We start from the raw sequence: 15,950 nt of genomic DNA on the forward strand, positions 1-15,950 counted from the left end.
CAATGGAATGTTCGCCCCTCACACAGAAATGATCGGTCTAACAATGGAATGTTCGCCCCTCACACAGAAATGATCGGTCTAACAATGGAATGTTCGGTGTAACACTGAGAGACAGAATACAACAACAAATTCAGCAGAAATGCGTCTAACAAATGATGACTGATCTGCATGTTCATGAGGGAAACAAGGATTTGATCCCCTATCATTCAGCAGGATTTCTGGCTCCCAGGTGTCTCTCATACAGGTAACAAGCTGAGATTAGAAGCAGTCTCTTAAAGGGAGTGCTGCTAATCTCATTGTGTTACCTGTATAAAAGACACCTGTCCACAGGAGCCATCAAACCATCAGATTCCAAACTCTCCACCATGGCAAAGACCAAAGAGCTGTCCAAGGATGTCAGGGACAAGATGGTAGACCTACACAAGGCTGGACTGGGCTACCAAACTATGGCCAAGCAGCTTGGTGAGAAGGTGACAACAGTTGGTGCAATCATTCACAAATGGAAGAAACACAAAACAAGTGTCAGTCTCCCTAGGTCTGGTGCACTATGCAAGATCTCACCTGGTGGAGTGTCAATGATGATGAGAACAGTGAGGAATCATCCCAGAACTACACGTGAGGATCTTGTCAATGATCTCCAGGCAGCTGGGACCACAGTCACCAAGAAAACAATTGGTAACACACTACGCTGACAAGGACTGAAATCCTGCAGTGCCCGCAAGGTCCCTCTGCTCAAGAAAGCCCATGTCCAGCCCGTCTGAAGTCTGCCACTGAACATCTGAATGATGCAGAGGAGGACTGGTGGGAAGTGTTGTGGTCAGATGAGACCAAAATCCAGCTCTTTGGCATCAACTCAACTCATCGTTTGGAGGAGGAGGAATGCTGCCTATGACCCCAAGAACACCATCCCAACTGTGAAACATGGTGGTGGAAACATTCTGCTTTGGGTGGGGGGTTTCTGCTAAGGAGACAGGACAACTGCACCGCATCAAAGGGACGATGGACGGGGCAATGTACCGTCTAATCTTGGGTGAGAACCTTCTTCCCTCAGCCAGTGCATTGAGAATGGGTGGTGGATGGGTGTTCCAGCATGACAATGACCCAAAACACACGGCCAAGGCAACAAAGGAGCGGCTCAAGAAGAAGCACATTAAGGTCCTGGAGTGGCCTAGCCAGTCTCCAGACCTTCATCCGATTGAAAATCTGTGGAGGGAGCTGAAAGTTCGAGTTGCCCAATGTCAGCCACCAAACCTTAATGACTTGGAGAGGATCTGCCAAGAGGAATGGGCCAAAATCCCTCCTGAGATGTGTGCAAACCTGGGGGCCAACTCCAGGAAACGTCTGACCTCTGTGATTGCCAACAAGGGATTGGCCACCAAGTACTAAGTCATGTTTTGTGAAGGGGATCAAATCCTTCTTTCCCTCATGAACATGCAGATCAGTCATCATTTGTTAGACGCATTTCTGCTGAATTTGTTGTTGTATTCTGTCTCTCAGTGTTACACCGAACATTCCATTGTTAGACCAATCATTTCTGTGTGAGGGGCGAACATTCAGCATCAGCCGGGGAGCAAATACACATTTCCTTCACTTTAGGCCTTAATTATTTTCCACCCATTTCCTCCCAGCTGGACATTTTATATCGGATGATGTGATTGGAGCACAGACTTTTACATGGTGATAATAATGTGATAACATCCTCCAACTTTGGACCCTTAAACAGAAAGTGATAATGAGGGAGGAGTCAATACCCCAATGATGGTGGTCTTCAGGATCAGTCCAGTCTTCATCTTGGTTGTTCTCCCCCCATCCTCACTCTCTGACCTCTGGTGGGGCTCAGCCCCGCTGTTCTTCATGACTAAATAAGGAAGTGCAGTACTTCTTGTGTTGGGAAGATGGCGATGAGTGATAGAGGGGGTGGGGACCCTCGTCCTATAATCCCCTCATCACTGTCCCTCCTATAAAAGACAGTTCTGGTTGTTTCCTCACTCTCTGACTAAGGTCCATGAATAAAGAAATGACCTGGTAGGAGATCAGAGGAGCCATTTCCTAGTTCCCTTGATGGTGGAATTGTAAGCTCCTCAGAGACCAAGCTGCCTGATGTGGGTGGAGTCCTGGTTTGGGGGAACCAATCAGCTCCTGTCTAGTAATCCTCTTTGTCTTTGTATTTTAGTCCATGGCCGGGAGATGAGGAAAACCTCCGAGGATTGTCTCACTTTGTCTGCAGACTGGAAAGTAGAAGATGAGGACATCACACAGTATAGTCCAGGAAAAAACCCGGCTCCCTCCAATGTCCATCCGGCACCACCCAGTGTAGATGGACCATCGGATTCCTCGTATCCTGAGGAACCTCAGACTGTGCGGGACCGGGCCGGCCTTCCAACAGGGAAGAGGTTCTCCTGTACTGAGTGCGGGAAGGGTTTCCATTATAAATCCTATCTTAATAGGCATCAAAGATCTCACATGGGAAATAAGCCGTATTCCTGTCCTCAGTGCGGGAAATGTTTCCGTTTTAAATGTCGTCTTAATGAGCATAAAACATCTCACACAGGAGAGAAGCCACATTCCTGTCCTGAGTGCGGGAAATGTTTTTCACGGAAGTACAATCTTTCCAGACATCAGAGATCTCACAAGGGGGAGAAGCCATTTTCTTGTCCTGACTGTGGGAAATGTTTTGTAGCAAAATCAGATCTTGTTAAGCATCAAAGATCTCACACAGGGAAAAGACCTTATATCTGTCCTCAGTGTAGAAAATGTTTCTCAGAGAAGTCTGGTCTTAACAGACATCAGAGATCTCACACAGGGGAAAAGCCATATTCCTGTGCAGAGTGTGGGAAATGTTTTTCAGACAAGTCCAGTCTTTACAGACATCAGAGATTTCACACGGGGGAGAAGCCATATGCCTGCCCTGAGTGCGGGAAATGTTTTTCAATGAGGTTCCATGTTTACAGTCATCAGAGATCTCACACAGGGGAGAAGCCACTTTCCTATTCTGAGTGTGGGAAATGTTTTTCTGATAAGTCCAGTCTTCGTATTCATCAGAGATTGCACACAGGGGAGAAACCATATTCCTGTCCTGAGTGTGGGAAATGTTTTTCAGAGAAGTCTAATCTTCACGCACATCAAAGGTCTCACACGGGGGAGAAGCCATATGCCTGTCCTGAGTGTGGGAAATGTTTTTCACAGAAATCCAATCTTTACACACATCAGAGATCTCACACGGGAGAGAAGCCGTATGCCTGTCCTGAGTGTGGGAAATGTTTTTCAGTGAAGTCCCATCTTTGCAAACATAAGAGATGTCACACAGGAGGGAAGCCACTTTCCTGTCCTGAGTGAGGGAAATGTTCCTCACTGAAGTCCCGTCTTCCTGTACATCAGGGCGTCCCACACAACCCTGGAGGTGTATTAGTGCCTTGAGTGCGGGAAATGTCTTCTAGATGAATGTTGCTGGACATCCCAGCTCTCATGTGGGGAAGAAGCACACCCTGATATACACCTCAGATATACTCCATGGCTGATCTTCTGCCTGACAGTACTAGGGTCATTGGTTTGAATCCCAACCATGGCACCACCTGCCTGGAGTTTGCATGTTCTCCCTGTGCCTGTGTGGGTCTCCTCCAGGTACTCTGGTTTCTTCCCACATGCCAAAGACATGCTGGTAGGTTTATTGGCTCCTGTCTATATTGTCCCCTAGTATGTGTATGTATGAATGTGAGTTAGGGACCTTAGATTGTATGCTCCTCGGGGGCGGGGACTGATGGGAATGAACAATTTATGTATAAATGGACAGTGCTATAGAAGTACCTGTAATAAATATGGAGTCATCAGCTCTCATTGGGTGAGTATATTTATGGTGGAAGCTTTCACAAACACTTAGAGGTTTAGTTAAAAAAAAAAAAGTTAGAAGGAATGTGAGTGACATTCGCCCGGCCATGACGAATATTGGGCATACTTTATTTCACACTCTGATTCCTTTGGCTCCATCTAGTGGCCATAATGTGGTATTGTGCTGCTGTTATTGATTGCTGTATTTCAGGAAAAATCCCCCATTATGTCCAATGGATGGAGGGAAATGTTATTACCAGGCTGCAGCTAGGGGGAGCTCTAATGTCCCCCCAGCAGAGTGATCCCATCTAGCCCACATTAACCCTCTCACTGCCAGAGCTGTTTCTGCATGATTTTGCACACATGGGAAAATGCAGATTTTGGTCCTGAAGATGAGATAAACCCCCAAACATCTATTCTGTGACATCAGAGGCCCTGGAGAATAAAATGGTGGTGATTGTTAAGGTGTTCCCCGTACACAGATTCCCCTTCATATCCGCCTTTATTTCCTCCTTTCCCCCATTTTCTATGTTGGGATCTTTTCTACAATACTTTGTTATAATAATGGAACATGTTGTGTATTGTATTGTACACCAATAATAATGACTCCGCCCCCACATTCCAGACAAGGGATCTTCCTGACCAATCGGATTCCTTATTTTACTGTTTCCTGATTTTTTTCTGCAATCTTGTTAAAAGTGAAATTATAATAAAAATGTATTGAATGAAAAACAAAATGGTGTGTGTGTGCAATGATGACAAAGCTGTGTATCCAGAAACGGCTGGTCGGTGACACTTCCATATACAGCCCAATGAAGTGACAAGGAAGCCCTAGAACCCTTTGGAGGAACCCTGGCTGAGAAAGGCTGGACTAGGCAGTCACATATCTCTGCCCCCCTTGCAGGGTTCCCAACCCTCCGTGACTTTTATTACTGACACAACATGAACATTTACTGACGGAGGACATGTTTTTCCTGACATCCTGAAAAATGACAGAACTCCTGTTAGGATTATTATTATACAGTATTTATATAGCGCCAAAGGGTTTGCTCAGCGCTGTACAGTAGCGGGGGGGACAGAACATGAGACAAGACAGTGACAATACAATACACGAGGGGTTTGAGGGCCCTGCTCTTTCCAGCTTACAGTCTAGGAGGGAGGGGAAGGTGGTACAGGAGGAAGTGGCTGTGGGGGATGGAGTGGTGGGAGGAGTGGAGGAGGTTAGTTCTTAGGTGAGGTCGGGTGTTAGGTGAGGGTGGGGTAGGCTTCCCTGAAGAGGAGGGTAGGCCACAGTCTGATGGATTGGGGTGGAGAGTTCCAGAGGATGGGGGAAGGCCTGGAGAAGTCCTCAAAAAACAAAATCTCAACATAGTATATTACCTTTTAAATCCCAGAACTAAAGTGCCACACGTGTATCATGCAAAAAAAACACTCCAGTGTCACAGCACTCATGTGAAAAACAAAAAATATTAATAAATATCACTGCAAACAAAGTCCTTGTTGACAAAGTCCGGAAGAGACGAAACGCGTCCAGGGCACGTGACGTTCCTGGAAGTGCTGCGGCAGCCATTTTGGATTCTGGAATCCCTGTGTGTTGGAGGTCTGGAGAGTAACGGTGCACTTCAGGTGTCCCCCAGAGCTACAAAGTGATAGTGCTGGATAGGAGTAGCAAGGGGGAATTACCTGGTGATCGGGAGACCCTCTACACACGGAAAGGGGATCGTATACTGGGCATGAGGAGTTGGATGCTGTCTTGCTGATCTTATCGTTTTTATATGTAAGTGTCTACAATACATTTTATATATGATTATAATTCACATACTGATTCCTGGTCTGTTTGTGAGGTCCTGAGGAACAAGAGGATACCAATCTAAGGACACTCTGTACATATGTGGTTGATTACAAGCTGGAATCTGTTTGTTTTAGGGTAACTATGCACTTTATATATAGTTTGCAGTGATATTTATTAATTTTCTTTTCACATGAGTGCTGTGACACTGGAGTGTTTTTTTTGCATGATACACGTGTGGCACTTTAGTTCTGGGATTTAAAAGGTAATATACTATGTTGAGATTTTGTTTTTTGAGGTATTTGAAGAGCACCTGTGATTGATTTGCATCTTCTTCAGTGGAGTAGGAAGCGTCTTCCTATCAAGAAATTGATCTTTGTTTGGACACATTATTTGGACTCTTTGCATATTGGGACTTTATTTTATTTTTGTTCTTTTATATATATTTTATATTTTTTATTTTTGGGTAATCTCTTTGGGTCTTGATTTTTCACTATAATTGTGGGTTTTTGGGTTTAAGTCAATGAATATATGTTTTATTAGTACTTCAGGGGAAGGATATTGATATGACTTTAAGGGATTTCTGAGGATTTTATATATATATGTGTGCTGATTTATACTTATTCTGGAGAAGTCCTGCAATCGGGCGTGGGAGGAGGAGACCAGGGAGCTAGAGAGCAGGAGGTCCTGTGAGGAGAGGAGGGCACGGGTAGGGTAGTATTTGGGTATCAGGTCAGTTATGTAGTTTGGGGCGGCGCTGTGAATGGCCTTGTAGGTCAGGGTTAGCAGCTTGAACTTGATGCGTTGGGCAATCGGGAGCCAATGAAGGGATTGGCAGAGGGGGGAGGCAGATGTGGAGCGCTTAGTGAGGTGGATGAGTCTTGCCGCTGAGTTCAGGATAGACTGGAGTGGGGATAGCATTCATTTGGGTAGGCCAGTGAGAAGGGAGTTGCAGTAGTCCAGGCGTGAGATGATGGGGGAGTGTACGAGTTGTTTGGTGGTGTCTGGGGTGAGGAATGTGCGTATCTTGGAGATGTTGCAGAGGTGGAGCCTGCATGATCTAGATAGCAGTTGGATGTGGGGTAGGAAGGAGAGGTGGGAGTCCAGGGTGACACCCAGGACTTTGGCGTGTGGGGTGGGAGTGATGGTGGCGTTGTTAGTAGTGATGGAGAAGATGGGAGGGGCACGGGGTGGGGGGGAGACCAGGAGCTCGGTTTTGGATAGGTTAAGTTTGAGGAAATGGAGCGACATCCAGTCTGATATGTCGTTTAGGAGGTGGGCGATGCAGGCAGAGAGTGAGGGGGTGAGGTGGGGGGTGGAGAGGTAAATGTGGGTGTCGTGGGCATAGAGGTGGTAATTGAAGCCGTGGGAGTGAATAAGTTTGCCAAGGGAGGAGGTATAGATGGAGAAGAGGAGGGGTCCAAGCACAGAGCCTTGGGGTAGGGAGGGGGAGGTGGCAGTGTTGTAGGTGACGCTGAAGGAGCGTTGGGAAAGGTAGGAGGAGAACCAGGAGAGAGCAGCGTCCTTGATGCCAAGGGAGTGCAGTTTGGCAAGGAGGAGAGGGTGGTCAACAGTGTCGAAGGCCACGGAGAGGTTGAGGAGCAGGAGGATAGAATAGTGGCCATTGGCTTTGGCGGTTAGCAGGTCATTGGTGATTTTAAGTAGGGCGGTTTCGGTGGCAGTGCAGGGGACGGAAGCTGGACTGTAGGGGGTCAAGGAGGTTGTTATCAGTGAGGTGGGCGCTTAGGCGATTGTAGGCCAGTCGCTCAAGGAGCTTGGAAGTGAAGGGCAACAAGGAGATGGGTCTAAGGTTGTTAAGGTTGGTGGGGTCAAGGGAGGGTTTTTTGAGTATGGGGGTGATGTGTGCATGCTTTAGAAGGGAGGGGAAGGTGCCAGTGGAGAGGGAGAGATTGAAGATGTGGGTGAGGGAGCGAATGATGGAAGGGGGGTGAATGGAGGAGCTGTGAGGGGATAGGGTCCAGGGGGCAGGTGGTAGGGAGGGCTTCAGTGAAGACCTTAGAGACCTCCTCAGAGGTAGTTGGGCTGAGGGAGCGGAGTGTTGGGGAGGTGATGATGTGCGGGGCATTAGGTATAGTGGGGGGTAGTGCGGCTATGAGGTCAGGGGAGGGGACGGTTGAGGGGTTGAAGGAGGGCGGGAGGCTGGGTGGAGAGGTGGATTGCAAGTTGACAATGTCCTTACGGATTGCGTCAATCTTGTTTTGGAAGTGAATAAAATAGAAAGGATAACCTCCTGCGCCAAAGTGTAGATGTAAATAATTAGATGATGAAAGCAGCCTGTATTAGTAGTGCCACAGCCACAGCACCAAAGACAACAACTCAATATAAAACCAATTAATACGGCGCTAAATGAACAAAATTAGATGAACCATATAGTAAGATAGCTGGCATATATATATAGAGAATGGCTGACATATATATAAAAGAGTGAAATAGACAGCTAAAAGGGTGACATGCATGAAGGTGAGCAAAGACGTGGATAATGTCCTTAATGGATAAACATAAGGTGAATGGTGTCCTTGATGGATCACACAAACTTCATGCAGATGTGAGCCACACTGTGCCAATCCTCTAAGGCTGGGGTGCCCCCTCACCTTCCTGCTCAGGCCCCCAGGGACCAAAGAGCTTATAATGCTGTTTGTAATGATCCTGCTGATCGATGGATCCTGTTGGTAATAGTGGTGTCACTCACTCCTCCCGGTAGGTCTTAGTATGGAATAGTACCTCAGCACTGCCCGTGGTGTCTCTCCGATAAAGGCTCTCCAGTACGGTCACCAGTGAGGCAAGAGAGGCTTACATAGTGTAAAACCTTTTATTAGAGTAAAAAACAACCAAGAGCCTACTTACACGGATCTGATAGTAAGCAGGCCTTTACACCTCTCCAAGGGTGTACTGTATACAGGACTTGGAGCACCAAGATGGCGTCCACGCCGGATGTGACGTCAAGCCGTCGATCGTAGGAAGCTCCTCCCTCTGGCGTATCTACGCGTTACGTCACTCAAGCACGTGACTTCATCAGGATATACGCCTACTAGCGGCGGAGCTTAATTTATTGGTCGATTACCCAATCATCATTGTTGGTGGGCGGTGCCGACCGCCATTACAGTGAAGTACAATGAGGGAGGACAGTCTTCTAGGTATCTTGGTTAGAATAAAATCTCGAACCGAACAATCGTATCGAGGGTTGATATATGGGATGAATATATATAAGGGTGGATACCGGTCACTCAGGTGCAAACTCCGATAACGGAGTGAGGCAACCTAAAGCGGCACTCTACCCTCAATTCCCACTATAGAAGCAATAGTAGAAAAATGTAAAATACTTAATAAAAAAGGGATAAAACATTAGGGGGATCTATAATGTAACAAAGATGACCCCTAGTAACATAGTGGTCAGACCAGCTGACAAAGGAGGTGGGATAGTAGTCCTATCTAAAGAACAGTACTTGAAGGAATTGAATCTGCAATTGGCAGACACTACTACATATGAAATCCTACAAAAGGATCCCACCGCCCACTATAAACAAGAATTAGAATCCTTGGTTAATAAAGGAATGCAGGATAAGATCCTGAATAAAAAAGAAGTAAGATTTCTTGTGCCTGACACATGTAGGATACCGGTCATCTACTTAGTCCCTAAAATCCATAAGGACCTCCATAATCCCCCAGGGAGGCCCATAGTGAACGGCATCGATTCTATCCTATCTAGATTGGGACAATATGTGGACATTTTTTTACAACCCCTAGTCAGAGAGACACGGGCTTACCTTAGGGACACTAAACATCTGATCCAGTTACTTGATACCATCCAGAATACGGACAATCTGCGAATAGCCACAGCTGATGTCTCCTCTTTGTATACCATAATTGATCATGATAATGCAATTTCATCTACTAATTGGGGTCTGAACAAATATAGTAACTTACAAGTGAAACAGCAGAAGTACATTATTGACTGCTTAGATTTTTGCCTCACCCATAACTATTTCTGGCATGGACACCAATTCTATAAACAAATAAGAGGCGTTGCCATGGGTGCCCGCTTTGCCCCGAGCGTGGCTAACCTGTTTATGGCCCACTGGGAACAATATTCCATCTACTCCCAAACACCTAAGGAGTTGGCGTTATACAAACGCTATATAGATGATGTGATAATCTTTTGGAGGGGTGATGAGACCTCCTTGCAGTTATTTTTACAAACGCTTAACTCTAATGACCGAAATATTTCACTTTCATGGGAAACCAGTGAGGAATCCATCCATTTCTTGGATCTAAACATTGCAATTAAAAGAAACAGATTAACCACCACTACTTATTTTAAAAATGTAGACCGGAATGGCTACATTGCACTGGACAGCTGCCACTATCCTAAGTGGCTTCTGAACATCCCCAAAGGTCAGTTCATTCGTCTAAGGAGAAACTGTACCGAGATAGAGGATTATAACAACCAGGTCCAAAAGTTAGGGGACAGATTCGAGCAAAAAGGTTATAGTAAACATCTCATCTCTAAAAAAATTGACGAAGTGGGGAAAATGGACAGAACCCAATTGTTGGCAGATAAGACTAAGGAGGCACATCCAGATGACCGCGTATCTATCATTTTAGATTACAACATGCACTATAAAAAAATCGAGAAAATATTTAAGAAGTACTGGCCTATCCTTCAATCGGATCCCCTCTTAGAGAAAACCCTACCTGCTAAACCATTGTTTATATATAGGAAGGCCCCCAGTATCAGAACTAGTATAGTCAAAAATGTGATTGACCCCCCTCAGACTAACCGCAGCAATACACTTTTTGATCTAAAGGGTTTCTACCCGTGTAAGACCTGCTATGCCTGTAAGGCCACAAAGGGAAATAATAGGAAAATGAGAGAATTCCAAGCAACCACTACAGGAATGACATATACCATCAAGGAGTTCATCACATGCCACACAGAGGGGGTAGTATATTGTCTCCAGTGCGAGTGTGGGTTGCAATACGTGGGACGAACTAAGAGGCCCATGTGGAAGAGGATTAGGGAACACATCCAAAATATAAAAAAGGGCCACACCAAACACAGTGTTCCCAGGCATTTTTCCACCCACCATCATAATGATCCGTCCAAACTTAAATTCTGGGCAATAGATAAATATATAAGACACTGGAGGGGGAGCAATAAAGTGAGATCTATTAGTCAAATGGAATCCAAATGGATTTTCCTTTTGAGGTCACAAGCCCCGAGGGGCCTTAACGTTGAATTCGACCTGAATTGCTTCATTAGCAACCACTAAATCAAACCCTTACCATATTCTGTGCTCTGCATTAAGCTCTGTATTGCCAATTATAATGTTATGGCCATTGACCAATCCTATGGTGTACTGTGCATATAGGTGATCTGGTTTTTATATATACGTCATATACCTAGTCACCTTTGGTGAATAGGTATTACTAGGGGTCATCTTTGTTACATTATAGATCCCCCTAATGTTTTATCCCTTTTTTATTAAGTATTTTACATTTTTCTACTATTGCTTCTATAGTGGGAATTGAGGGTAGAGTGCCGCTTTAGGTTGCCTCACTCCGTTATCGGAGTTTGCACCTGAGTGACCGGTATCCACCCTTATATATATTCATCCCATATATCAACCCTCGATACGATTGTTCGGTTCGAGATTTTATTCTAACCAAGATACCTAGAAGACTGTCCTCCCTCATTGTACTTCACTGTAATGGCGGTCGGCACCGCCCACCAACAATGATGATTGGGTAATCGACCAATAAATTAAGCTCCGCCGCTAGTAGGCGTATATCCTGATGAAGTCACGTGCTTGAGTGACGTAACGCGTAGATACGCCAGAGGGAGGAGCTTCCTACGATCGACGGCTTGACGTCACATCCGGCGTGGACGCCATCTTGGTGCTCCAAGTCCTGTATACAGTACACCCTTGGAGAGGTGTAAAGGCCTGCTTACTATCAGATCCGTGTAAGTAGGCTCTTGGTTGTTTTTTACTCTAATAAAAGGTTTTACACTATGTAAGCCTCTCTTGCCTCACTGGTGACCGTACTGGAGAGCCTTTATCGGAGAGACATCACGGGCAGTGCTGAGGTACTATTCCATACTAAGACCTACCGGGAGGAGTGAGTGACACCACTATTACCAACAGGATCCATCGATCAGCAGGATCATTACAAACAGCATTATAAGCTCTTTGGTCCCTGGGGGCCTGAGCAGGAAGGTGAGGGGGCACCCCAGCCTTAGAGGATTGGCACAGTGTGGCTCACATCTGCATGAAGTTTGTGTGATCCATCAAGGACACCATTCACCTTATGTTTATCCATTAAGGACATTATCCACGTCTTTGCTCACCTTCATGCATGTCACCCTTTTAGCTGTCTATTTCACTCTTTTATATATATGTCAGCCATTCTCTACATATATATGCCAGCTATCTTACTATATGGTTCATCTAATTTTGTTCATTTAGCGCCGTATTAATTGGTTTTATATTGAGTTGTTTTGGAAGTGATTGGCAATCTCGTGGGCGGTGAGTGAGGTGCTGGGTGGGGGTAGGGGGGGAGAGAGTAGGGATTTGAAAGTGGAGAAGAGCCGGTGAGGACAGGTGGAGAGGGTGTTGATAAGGGTTATGAAATAGGCTTGCTTGGTGGCGTGGAGGGAGGTGGTGTAGGCGAGGTAGGCGGCTTTATAGAGGGAGTACGCACGAGGGGATCTGGTTTTGCGCCATAAGCGCTCCAGCACGCGACTGCATCGTTTGAGGCATTTTGTGTGGTCATTTTGCCAGGGTTGAAGCGGTCGGGGTCTAATGTTACGTGTGGTTAGGGGTGCCAGGGAGTCGAGGGCAGTGAGTCATTGTACGCAGTAGTGGCCAGGTCAGGGCATGACAGAGGGAGGATACTGTCATACAGACGGTCAGCTGCTGGGTGGAGATGGGTCGGGTCCAGATTGAGGAGGTTGCGGGTGATGGTTAGACGCTTCGGGGGAGAGTTGAGGGAGGGGGAGATGGAGAATGTGAGGAGGTGGTGGTCAGAGAGGGGGAAGGGGGAATTAGTGAAGTCGTTGGGGGTGTAGAGGTGGGAGAAAATGAGGTCCAGGGTGTTTCCGTTGGAGTGGGTGGAGGACTGAGTGTGCTGTGTGAGCGCGAAGGAGGAGGTTAGAAGGAGAAGTTGGGAAGTCGCTGGGCTGTTGGTGTTGATCGGGATATTAAAGTTGCCTAGGATGATGGCCGGTAGCTCAGAGGAGAGGAAGAAGGGAAGCCAGGCGGCAAAGTCGTCTAGGAAGGGGGATGCGTAACCAGGAGGCTGATAGATTACCGCAATCCTTAGGGGGGTGGGAGAGAAAAGCCGGATGCAGTGGGCCTCAAAGGAGGAGAAGGATAGGGAGGGGGGGTTAGGGAGGACCTGGAAGGTGCTCAGCGGTGGTAGGAGCATACCGACCCCTCTGCCTCCGCTCAGTCTAGGTGAATAGGTCCAGACGAGGCCTCCATAGGAGAGGGCAGCAGGGGAGGTGGAGTCGGTGGCTTGGATCCAGGTTTCGGTGACCGCTAGGAGGGTGAGGGAGTGGGAGATAAAGAGGTTGTGGATGGCGGAGAGCTTGTTGCAAACCGAACGGGCGTTCAGGAGTGCAACCGAGAAGGGAGGGGTGGATGTGGGGAGGAGGGGGGCAGATATGAGATTGAGGGGGTTGCGGTGGTTGGCGTGAGTAGGGGGGTGCCGGGAGGGGGAGTGGGGAGATGGAGGGCCAGGGTTCGGGGAGATGTCACCGGCAGTTAGAAGGAGGAGGGTGAAGAAGGTGGCATGGGAATGGGAGGACGTGAGGATGGGGAGAGTCTGTTATGCCATGACGGAGTTCATCAGTGTCTAATCGTAGGAGGGGAGAGGGAGTGGTGGGCGGCTGGGGCCGCAGCTGGCTGGTTGCAGTCTGTGGGTGCTGTAGGCTGGCGTTCATGGGTGTTGTGGCACGGCGTCGGTGGGCACTGTGGTGCGGCGGCTGGACGAGCCGTGGGACGCGGTGATTGGAGGTGTTGTAGGCCCGGCGTCAGGGGTGCTGGAGTCCCAGCGTTGAGTGCACAGCTTCAGGAGGTGATGAGGGCCCGGCATCAGGAGGTGTTGGGTCACCGGAGTTTCACCAGAGGGACAGCGCGCCGGAGGGCGGGGTGGTGGGCTGGTGGTCCCTGGTGGGGTGGTGGGCTTCCAATCCCAGGTGGGATAGTAGCCTGAGGTCCTTGGTGGTTTGCAGTCCCTGGTGGGTAGTGGGTGCCCCTGTTTGAGTGATGGATATTGAATCCATATAAACAGGACATGTGATCACTGACAATCCCCAGAACAAGCCATCTGCCTGGTTTACACCTAATAATTCAATCCATGGGGAACACAAATCAGCCCAATGCCCATCACATGAAAACCAAGTTCTGCTCGGCATGTCATGGAGAGTAATGGGCACGGTCAGATGGGAGGGGCTTAGAAGAGGATGATGTCACAGACCCGCCCCCTGATCACCTACCTCTAAATGAAGAAAGCAGCTGATTGGGTGAGTACACATTGCTGGGACCTCCATGCTTAGCTTCACAGTGCGGCAATTTTACCTTCACATGCCGAGTCTCACAGGTGGCACCGCCTGTCATACCATTGTGCTGAAATGTCATTGCAGGAACTCAGAATGGTCCTCAGTAGTTTGTGTGACCCCCATGTGCTTGTATTCATGCCTGACAACATCGGGGGAGGCTCCTAATGAGACCACGGATGGTGTCCTAGGGGATTTCCTCCCAGATCTAGATCACAGCATCCCTGAGCTCCTGGACAGTCTGAGGTGCAACCTGGAGGCGTCAGATGGACCTAAACATGACATCCCTGAGGTGTTCTATTGGATTTAGGTCAGGTGAGCGTGTGGGCCAATCAATGGTATCAATTCCCTCATCCTCCAGGAACTGCCTGAATACTCTCCCCACATGATGCTGGGTATTGTAGTGCAGCAGGAGGAACCCAGGACCCACTGCACCAGGAGGAACCCAGGACCCCCTGCACCAGGAGGAACCCAGGATCCATTGAACCAGGAGAGACCCAGGACCCCCTGCACCAGGAGGAACCCAGGATTTACTGCACCAGGAGGAACCCAGGACTCACTGCACCAGTGTAGGGTCTGGCAATGGGTCCAAGGATTTCATCCCGATACCTAATGACAGTCAGGGTGCCATTGTCTAGCCTGTAGAGGTCTGTGCGTCCCTCCATGGATATGCCTCCCCAGACCATCACTGACCCACCACCAGAACGGTTATGCTGAACCATGTTAGAGGCAGCAGAACGTTCTCCACGGCTTCTCCAGACCCTTTCATGTCTGTCACATGAGCTCAGGGGGAACCTGCTCTCATCTGTGAAAAGCACAGGGCGCCAGTGGTGAACCTGCCAATTCTGGGGTTCAATGGCAAATGCCAATCCAGCTCTATGGTGTCGGGCAGTGAGCACAGGGCCCACTAGAGGAGGTCGGGCCCTCAGGCCACCCTCATGAAGTCTGTTTCTGATTGTTTGGTCAGAGACATTCACACCAGTAGCCTGCTGGAGGTCATTCTGTAGGGCTCTGGCAGTGCTCCTCCTGTTCCTCCTTGCACAAAGGAGCAGATACCGGTCCTGTTGATGGGTTAAGGACCTTCTATGGTCCTGTCCAGCTCTCCTAGAGGAACTGCCTGTCTCCTGGAATCTCCTCCATGCTCTTGTCTCCTGGAATCTCCTCTGTGCTCTTGTCTCCTGGAATCTCCTCCATGCTCTTGAGACTGTGCTGGGAGACACAGCAAACCTTCTGGCAATGGTATGTATTGATGTGCCATCCTAGAGTTGGACTGCCTGTGCAACCTCTGTAGGGTCCAGGTATGGCCTCATGCTACCAGTAGTGACACTGACCCGAGCCAAATGCCAAACTAGTGAAAAACAGTCAGAAAAGATGAGAAGGGAAAAAATGTCAGTGGCCTCTACCTGTAAAATCATTCCTGTTTTGGGGGTTGTCTCACTGTTGCCCATCTAAAGCACCTGTTGGTAATTTCATTAACACCAATTGAGTACTGACGTGATACTTTTTTTATTTGCACTAACATACAATTTTGAGGACAAGCTTTTGGGTATGTCCCCTTATTCAGGGTCCAAGCAGTACTATTACAAAGTTTTAGCAGAATGTTAGAAGAGATGTGGGGATGAGAAAAAAAACAAATAAAAAAACAGAAAGACTAGAGATAAGACACAGTAAAGCAAAAGCAAAGACTGGGGGGGGGGGGGGGGGGAATAACACTCACAGAGGGAGTCATAAAACTGTGGGATAATGATTGAGGAATCC

The 15,950-nt window shown here is 47.8% G+C and overlaps 1 protein-coding gene across 1 annotated transcript; it reads left to right on the forward strand.

The window, feature by feature from the left end:
• The first annotated feature begins 2,158 nt into the window (after positions 1-2,158).
• LOC149468131 (uncharacterized) lies at positions 2,159-4,545 on the forward strand. The gene has a single exon (XM_089670613.1). It carries the CDS (start codon positions 2,188-2,190, stop codon positions 3,334-3,336), a length of 1,149 nt encoding a protein of 382 aa, XP_089526739.1. The 5' UTR covers positions 2,159-2,187; the 3' UTR covers positions 3,337-4,545.
• The last annotated feature ends 11,405 nt before the right edge of the window (positions 4,546-15,950 follow it).

This window comes from Staurois parvus, unplaced genomic scaffold (genome assembly GCF_062004578.1).
Source record: "Staurois parvus isolate SC_StPar_1 unplaced genomic scaffold, SC_StPar_1.0 ptg000092l, whole genome shotgun sequence".
In the NCBI taxonomy this organism is placed as follows: domain Eukaryota; kingdom Metazoa; phylum Chordata; class Amphibia; order Anura; family Ranidae; genus Staurois; species Staurois parvus.

Coding starts and splice junctions, on each gene's coding strand:
- LOC149468131 (XM_089670613.1), top strand. CDS start 2,188: ATGAGGAAAACCTCCGAGGATTGTCTCACTTTGTCTGCAGACTGGAAA.